Source organism: Uloborus diversus, chromosome 9 (genome assembly GCF_026930045.1).
Source record: "Uloborus diversus isolate 005 chromosome 9, Udiv.v.3.1, whole genome shotgun sequence".
NCBI lineage: Eukaryota > Metazoa > Arthropoda > Arachnida > Araneae > Uloboridae > Uloborus > Uloborus diversus.
The window spans coordinates 58,521,898-58,531,078 of record NC_072739.1 but is presented as its reverse complement, the minus strand read 5'-3'; the positions used below and the strand labels follow the sequence as shown (position 1 = coordinate 58,531,078).

Genomic DNA, 9,181 nt, shown 5'->3' with positions numbered 1-9,181 from the left:
GATCTTTTTTACTGCTGCAGAGTAGGAAATTCCTACTGTGGGTGTTCGAGAGTCGACTAATTTTCTTGCTTCTGGATAAGAAATTTTTTGGGTTGTTTTAATAACCTGGATTTCTTTTTCTGATAGCCATTTGGAGCAAGATCTGGAATATGAAGGGTGATCCCCTTTACAGTTAACGCATTTGTATGTTTTAGAGCAGTTATTGCTATCGTGACCGGGCTCTGCACATCTGGCACAGGTTTCAGTACCACGGCAAGAAAGTTTTGAATGTCCAAATCGCTGGCATTTGAAACACCGGAGCGGATTTGGAATATAAGGGCGAACTGGACAAGAGAGATAGCCGGCTTTAACTCGTTGCGGGAGGACGGGTGTACTGAATGTTAAAATAATGTGTTTTGTGTTTATCATCTCGCCGTTACGTTTGATGGAGATCCTTTTAACTCCACTCACGTGTTGGTCTTTCATTTCCTGTAATATTTCACTTTCTGAGGTATAGAGAAGATCAGGTTCAGAAATTATTCCGCGTGAAAAATTTAGTGTTGAATGTTCTGAGACAGTGACTAGGTATGATCCAATTTGTTTTATTGACATTATTTTTGAAACTTGTTGGGTATCTTTAATTTCGACTAAAAGTTCACCATTTCGTAATTTTTTAACAGTTTGAAATTCACCTATCTGATGACTTAAGGCTTTATTGATGACAAAGGGAGATATTTTTGTAAAATTTAAATTTGGGTCGCTTCGTTTAATTATAAAGAATTTTGCTAAGCTCGAATATACAGTCTGACGCTCCCCACAAGCGGGAGAGGTGTTCTTAGTGTTTATATCCATAAAAAAACCAGAGAACTAGGGGGAAAAGTGGGGTCTAGCCCCTGTGTAGCCCCCCTACACAGAGGTAAGGCTGCGTACGACAGGGTTCGCCTGCTATCCCTGAAGCCTCCCGTTTGAGGCACCGACTACCCCCGGTACCACGCAGCCATCGGCACGGTTGACACACCTTGGCTTAGGGGTTTTCGTCCGAATTTGGTAAGTGTGATGAGGGAAGGATGGGAAAAAAATCCCCTCCCGCCGATATTCTGTTTGAGCAACTGGGGGGTCACGACTCCTCCCAAGAGCTCGCCCCGAACTCACCACACCGCAAGCCCCCCCCCCCCACCACGACAAGGTAAACGGACACGGGGGGGACGAGTAGCTGGAAAATTTACACTTGAAGTTCATGAATCAACAAACATTGGAAGTTGTGCACAATTCATAGCTATTGTGTGCTTTGTTGATAAGGGACGCATTAAAGACCGTTATCTTTTTTGCAAAGGACTTCGTCAACGTGCATCCAGTGATGAGATATTCAGCTTTACAGATGAATATCCTTTGGCAAAATTGCACAAGTGTTTGCACTGACGGAGCTGCTGCAATGACAGGACCAATCATAGGGTTCCTGTCGAATGTGAAAAGTCGGCTTTGGCTAAGGTCGTGAAAATCGTGAATTTCATAAAATCGAGGCTACTTAATTCTCGCCTTTTCCCCGTACTTTGTGGAGAAATGGGGGCAGATTACCACTCCCCCTAACTTCTTCATAGAGATATTCGCTTTCTTTCACGTGATAAGGTACTATCAAGAATTTTTGAAATGAGGGACGAGGTACGACAGTTTTTGATTTTAAAAAACGAAATGCAGTACGCCAGTTTGTTGCAAGACAAATGTTGGCTGGCAAAACTAGCGAACATAGATGACATTTTTGAACATCTTACCGAATTGAATCGGGAAATGCAAGGACAAGGAGAGAGAATTTGGTTACATGATGTGTGGACAAGCTAAACGAGTTCAAATAAAAAATTCAGCTGTGGAGACAAGAAGTAGATCGTGGCTCATTGGACATGTTCAAACGGACCATCAACATGGTATGTGAAGGAAATGACATGGAAGAAAAACTGCTGAATGTGGTGGCAGAACATTTAGTCATACTTCAGGACAAGTCTAAGCACTATTTCAAGAACACTAACATAGAACAGTAGGACTGGATTCGTGACCCATTCTCTTCATCTGCGAAGGCATCAGTTAAAGACCTTTCTTTGAAGTCGCAGGAAGAATTTATGGACCTCAAAAGCGACCGTACTGGTCTTGCTATTGATGTACTACTACCATTTTCAGTTGCATATCGTTGCGAACTCAACTTCTCAGCCCTCACACTTACAAAAAACAGCAAGAAATTATCTCTAAAGAGCCAGGATCAAGAACTTCGTGTAGCTCTTTCCAGCGTAGAACCGAACATCAAACGTCTTTCCTCCTCAAGGCAATCTCAAGAGTCTCATTAGTGTCATACGGAAGTTAGGTGCTTGGTTTTAATTTCTTGCTTGCTTCTTTCTTGAAACATGTTTGATAAATCGGTTAACTGCAGTGTGAACTTGAATGATATGTTTGACATAAATGCTTTGAAACACATCATGCATAATTTTCTGTAAAGTCTGATAGGTAGTTTTGTTGTTCATTATCAACCTCAATACATTCAAAATATTTCTACTTTCTAAATAAATTCAAATACACTACGTTAGTTATAGTTGTTCTATTCATATGAAAAAAGTCCCCCTCCCCCCATCTTTTTACTAGTGCATGATAAAAACATTTCTATATTACCATTGCGAAATTAAGTTCAGTGTGCCCCGTTGATCTAGAAATTTCTTAAGTGTGCCGCAAAGTAAAAAAGGTTGATAAGCACTGTTCTAATTTATGCTCAGTTAGTCCTATGCCGGGCTGATGAGTGCTAATAAGCACGAAACTGCAGTCCTCGGCTGGAATTGACTGAGCTGGCGGTGTATTTCATGTATTTCTGCCTTAGCCCTGGCTATAGGACGGTTACTTACTGAATAAACTGAGATATGATTGGTACTGATCTAAAGGAGGCCATGTTCGGCCTGAGCGCTTGCCTCCTTGTAAATCTACCCTTGAATCTCCATGTCAAGAGAGCCAACTACCAGGATGCAATACAGAGAAAATCTCTTGTTCAATTTCAGTTTGTTCCAACGCCACACGAACACGGTTGGAATGCTGAAAAAGATAAAATTGTTATAACTTGGCTTGGGAGTCGACCCTCACCGGAGGAAGTCATTAAAACGATATCGTGCAACAAATGCAAAGTTTGCCAATAAGGAATATGTTCATGTTCGGATGTCAACCTGCCATGAACAGACATCTGCTACTGCTTATGTGACTAACAAGAACTTGATGCTGATGGTCACGACTTTACAAATACTGGATATTGTGAGGAGATTGGGAATGACGACGACAACTATTTTTAAGCCAATTTAAAAAGTAAGATAATCTTAAATACTCTTCTTCTTTAACAGTGCATCTTTTTAAAACTCAACATAAGTATAGTTCCGGCAAACCTAACCTGGCAGTGTCATAGTGTTGAGATTAGGATCAGCGTAGGCTTCACAATGCTATCCGGTAAGGTGTTGCCCCAAGTATAGTTAAAAACTCAAATAGCATACATTTTTGAATAATTAAAATATATATGTATTTTCTTCTTTTTTATTTATTAAATGCTACAAGTCAGTTTTGTTTCTCTAGAAATTAACCACCCACTGCAGGCGGCATTGAGCCACCGTAGGTGTCGAATGGGGGTTAGCAAGTGAATCGAGCAGAGGGCGGAGCCCCCAGTATGTAATTAATTCCTGACTAACTTGTTGCATCTATTAAATGCAACAAGTCGTTTTTTTTTTTTTTTTTGCTAGAACTTGCCACCCGCTGCATGTGGCATTGAGCCATCGCCGGTGGCGGCGAACGGGGGTTAGCGAGAGAATCGAGCAGAAGGCAGATCCCCCAGTATTTAATTAAAGACTGACTAACTTTCATTTGGATTTTTTCTGGTAAAATTCACTCTAATTGACAAAAGCAAAAACTTCAAAAACTGATGATTTTGATGCTTTTTTTTTGGCAATTACTTTACAAAAGCTACCGATTTGGACTTCCGCGTTAGCATATTCGTAATCTACGCCAAAACCCGAAGAAAATGACTCCTCACCCAGCTTTATCGCAGAAATGATGGCATTTTTCGGTCTAGCTCAGAAGTTCCCAACCGGTGGTTCGCGAACCCCCAGGGGTTCGCGAGGTGCAGGAAGGAGGTTCGCGAAAATTTCGGTGCAATGGCGGATTTTTCCTAGTTAGGTAAAAAATTATAAAATATTCAATTTGCACGCATAGTTACTAAAAATTTTTTTTAATTTGAAAACGCGCCAGACTCTTGTATTAAGCTGAAAAAAAAAATCTTTCAGCGGTTTTATAATCTTGGTTAAAAAGAAATTTTCTCATTTTTTTTCGATAGACAACAAAAAGAGATATCCTTCCTTCTTTATTGCGAGGCGCCATGCAGAAGCGTTGTATTAAGCTGTGGCGGGGATCACGATGACCTTAAAAAGGCGCCATCGCGTGGAGTCAATCAAACAATATACATAATATACATATGTCGAAAAAAATAAAGAATTCTCAGACAATGCATCATAGGGGTATTATTTCTAATCTGGTTGAAATATAACTCGGGAATTTCCGTCGAATTCAGTCATCGAATAGCAGACATGACAGCAAAAGGCTCCAAACTTAAAATTTATTACTGGATTTTACCCATCTGTTCGTTTTCAAAAATATATAACATCAGCATGCTCATAGTTCTGGGGAAATAGTTGTTAACAGACGTATTTAGAGATACTTTAGAGATGCTTGAAAACAAGTGATTTTGTTTGCAATTGGTTTTGCTACGTGAACTTGCTACTCTGTTTGTGAAGTTATAATCGTGTTGGTAATTTTCATGATTTAATAACTTTCTGCTGTTATGGATCAATGGTTGAAATCTGGTAGTTTGGTTGAGCGACAAATGGACAAGCAGTCAATCGATCAACCCTCAACATCAGCAGTAACTTCCGAATCAACACAGGATATTGAAATAGATAGCTGTAATGAACTGCCGCCTCCCCCGACTAAACAGAAAAGTGAACTAGGGGAGAAAAAAGGAAAAAAGCGAAAATATGACAGTGACTATTTACAAATGGGCTTTTATTTTACTGGAGAAGAGTCTGAACCTAGACCGCTTTGTCTTCTCTGCAACGAAGTTCTAGCGAACAGCAGTTTGAAACCGTCACTTCTGAGAAGACACCTCGAAACAAAGCATCCGACACACAAAGACGAACCTATCGAATATTTTAAAAGAAAATTGGAATATAATAAAAAGTGTAGCGTCTCTACGTTCCTGTTAGAATCCAACGAAGATAGTAAAATGGCCCATGAAGCTTCATATCGAGTCAGTTATAGAATTGCAAGATCTGGACAGCCACATACAATTGCAGAAAATTTAATTGGACCGTGTGCTAAAGATATTGTTAAGTGTATGCTGGGAGAAAAGTCAGCAAAAAAAATTGACCTGGTTCCGCTATCAAACAACACAGTATCACGCAGAATTACTGATTTGGCAAGTAATGTGGAGAAAGAACTTGTGAAGAGAATAATTTTGCGATCCAGCTTGATGAGTCGACTGATGTAGCAAACGCTGCAATATTACTTGTCTATGTTAGGTATATTTTTAACGATACAATTAAAGAAGATGTACTATTTGCAAAACCTTTGAAAACCAACACAACTGGAGAAGCAATTTTCGAACTGGTCAACAGTTACTTTGAAGAAAATGGAATAGATTGGTCTTTGTGTGTGGGTGTGTGCACGGATGGTGCAAAATCAATGACTGGAAAATTTGTTGGCTTTGTGGTGCGAGTAAAGAAAATTAACGAGAAAATTGAATGGACTCATTGCTGCATTCATAGACAAGCATTAGCATGTAAGCGTATTCCAGCAGAATTATCCGCTACTTTGAATGATGCGGTAAAAATTGTAAATTTCATAAAATCACGTGCCACAAACTGCCGTCTATTTCACGCGCTTTGTGAGGAATTGAGAAGCCTTCATGTTACTTTACTTCTTCACACAGAAGTTAGATGGCTTTCCCGTGGCAAAATTTTGACACGCTTATTTGAATTGAAGTCAGAAGTCCAAGCATTTTTTGTTGATCATCCATTTCACTTGTCCACTTGCATATTCGATCCTCTTTGGATGCAAAGGCTTGCATATTTAGCTGACATCTTTTCAAAATTAAATGAATTAAATCTATCCTTGCAAGGTGCAGTTGTTAATATTTTCGTTGTATATGATAAAATTGAAGCTATGGTAAAAAAATTGAATTTCTGGATCCAATGCCTGGAAATGGGTGAGTTTTCTTGTTTCACTTCTCTTAGTAGTTTTTTATCAGAAAACTCAATGAAACTTGATGAAAGCGTTAAAAGAAATGTATGTGAACATCTGCAACATCTTGAACTAACTTTTGACGAGTATTTTCCTAATAGGCGTAACGTCCCTCTCTTAAACAACTGGATACGCAATCCTTTTGAAGGAAATCCATGCTTAGAGAACACCCTGACATTACCTGAAAAGGAAATGCTCATCGAGTTATCCTGTGATAACTCATTGAAAACTACCTTTAAAGAGCTCTCGTTAATTGACTTCTGGCTCAGTGTAAGAAATGACTATACCGTTTTGTCCAAAAAAGCAATTCGAATTTTATTACCATTTTGTACAACATATCTGTGCGAGAAAGGATTTTCCTCCTATACTTATCTCAAAGATAAATACCGAAGCAGATTGAATGCAGAGCCTGATTTAAGACTCAAACTGTCAGACATTGAACCAAACTTTCAGTTTCTTTGTTCCGTCAAACAGCCACAAATATCGCATTAAGGATTTTTTCCCTAATTTAAAGTATGCTTAAAAAAAATAGTTGGTTTATAAAACTTCTTGTTTATAATTTTTCTTGCAGATGTAGTTTCAACTTTTTATTAATGTTTGCACTTAATGATATTTTACAATTATATTTTTGTTTATTGCAATCAAATGCTGCAAAGAATGGAAAGCAAACATGCTGTTTTTTTATTGTTTCTTACATGTTACTAATTTCAACATCAGGGGGTTCGCGAACTTTTTTGCCTGTTCCAAGGGGTTCGCAAAGAGAAAAAGGTTGGGAACCGCTGGTCTAGCTGATAGACTATATTAGTTGCAGTTATATTATTTGGTATTTTGCTCCGTAATCTCCAACAGCACTAACAATATTTTATTGTCTTATACAATGAGCTCCCTAGTGGGGTAGTTTTCGATACGCGACAGGTGAAACCATGTTTGCAACCCACTGCAGGGCAAGGTTAATGCAATGTGTCATAAGATTTCAGAAAAATGGAAAAGTAACAAATTCAAATTTAACATCTGGATGGTTTTTCTTCCTTCAAATTACTTTTAATGTGATAATATTAGTTGAATTGCTTTTGTTCTGTGATATTATACTACAACTTTCATTCATTGTTTGAAAAAATGTTTTTGTTTTTCTACTATCGAATATTAAAATTTGTTTTCTATTCAATTACCGAATAGTTAAGTATTTGACCGAACCGAGTATTCCGTATGACTGCCCCTAATGCCAATCGAATGTTCGGTACATCGCTAATATGTTGTCGCTAGTATGAACAACGAAATCCCATCTATTTATCCAAAGGATGAGAACGATATAATTAAAAATTCTTATTTATTTATTTTTCAGACAATATTTCAGGGGTACGAGAATACTACAGCTTCAGCACATTATCCAAGGATTTTGAAGAATTGTACAACAATCCCGCAACAGCAGATGTAACTCTGAAGATAGGCATGGACGAATTTCCGGCACACAAGTTGGTGCTCAGAAGTCGATCGAAAGTGTTCCAAAAAATGTTCGAACACGATATGCAAGAAACTCAACAGGACTTGATTTGTATCTGCGAAATGGAAGTGAATACATTGAAAGATTTACTCCGTTACATGTACTGTGGAAAAGTGCGAGAGTTGCCTTTGGAAGAGGCTCTCAATTTGTACATGGCCGCAGATCGGTACGAATTGATGGAACTGATGGGCATATGCCGGGAACTAATCGCGATTGGTATGTCAACGAAAAATGTTTGCAGAATAGCTGAGATTGCTAATTTATGCGACGATCAATTGCTAATAGACATTATACAACCTTTTCTAAAAGAAAATTTACAGAATCTTGTAAAGACAGAAGAATGGAAAAATTTTTCTATTAATAAGCCAATGTTTTCCTTAAAACTACTTGAATGTGCCATTTCATAAAAATCACGAATAACATAATCATTTTCCATAATTATTGGTAAACATCATTAAGTAGTTTATTATTTTATCAGGAAAGAATCGTGAAACTTCGCATCTGCATATTTTATCATGGTTATTTTTTATATTCTTTTTTCTTTCCTTGTACTTTAACTCCTGGCAATGTTTAGTAAAACTATTCACGTATCGAGCACCTGTGTTCGGCTTATCTTGCTGTGTAGATGTTTGTGGATTGTATAGATTTGCATTAAAATTTGTTAAATAATAAACAAACAACTTGAAAAAGAAAATGTTTAAATATTATTATAACTCAGTCTTAAATTTGTTTAAATATTATTATAACTCAGTCTTAAATTGATATTTCGTGGATTGAAAAATTAATATAGTGTTTTCACACATAAAAATCCAATGTCATCATATCTCAAATCACTAGTATAGCTTGACCACGAAAAGAAGGCGGTTGACCTTGAAGCAAAAATATCATTTGTATCATTTGTAATAGATTGTTTGTTATTATTTTGGAATAGATCGGATTTGCGAGACCATGCCTCTTACTATTCTGTGCTTTCAGGCAGATTCTACCTGTTACAAATGATACAAATGATGTTTCGCTTCAAGGTCATCCGCCTTCTTTTCGTGGTCAAGCTTTAGACTTTAAGAGCATTTTTACCATTACAAACAAACTGTTGCTGCTGTGAATTGTCTTTGTTATTGTCACTGTTTGATTGTTTTCGATGATTGTTTTTCGAAACGAGCTTTCTAAGCTACTGCGACCAGGGCTGTGGAGTCGGAGTCGGACTGATTTTGGGGTAAAGGAGTCGGAGTCGGAGTCGTTAGAAAACATGCCGACTCCAACTCCGACTCCGGGCTTCTTTTTTTCTTTCCTTTTCACTGACTCCCCTTGCATTTTTTAAAAACTGACTACCAATTGGTTCGATTAGATGCATAAAAAGATACTAATGAGAAAATAACTGCCATTATGGCAATCAGCTAG

At 37.8% G+C, this 9,181-nt stretch overlaps 1 protein-coding gene across 1 annotated transcript; it reads left to right on the top strand.

Annotated features, from left to right (window-relative positions):
* The first annotated feature begins 2,873 nt into the window (after positions 1-2,873).
* LOC129230239 (protein roadkill-like) lies at positions 2,874-8,190 on the top strand. Its single transcript, XM_054864640.1, has 2 exons — positions 2,874-3,033; positions 7,625-8,190. The coding sequence occupies exons 1-2, from the start codon at positions 2,874-2,876 to the stop codon at positions 8,188-8,190; spliced, it is 726 nt and encodes a 241-aa protein (XP_054720615.1).
* The last annotated feature ends 991 nt before the right edge of the window (positions 8,191-9,181 follow it).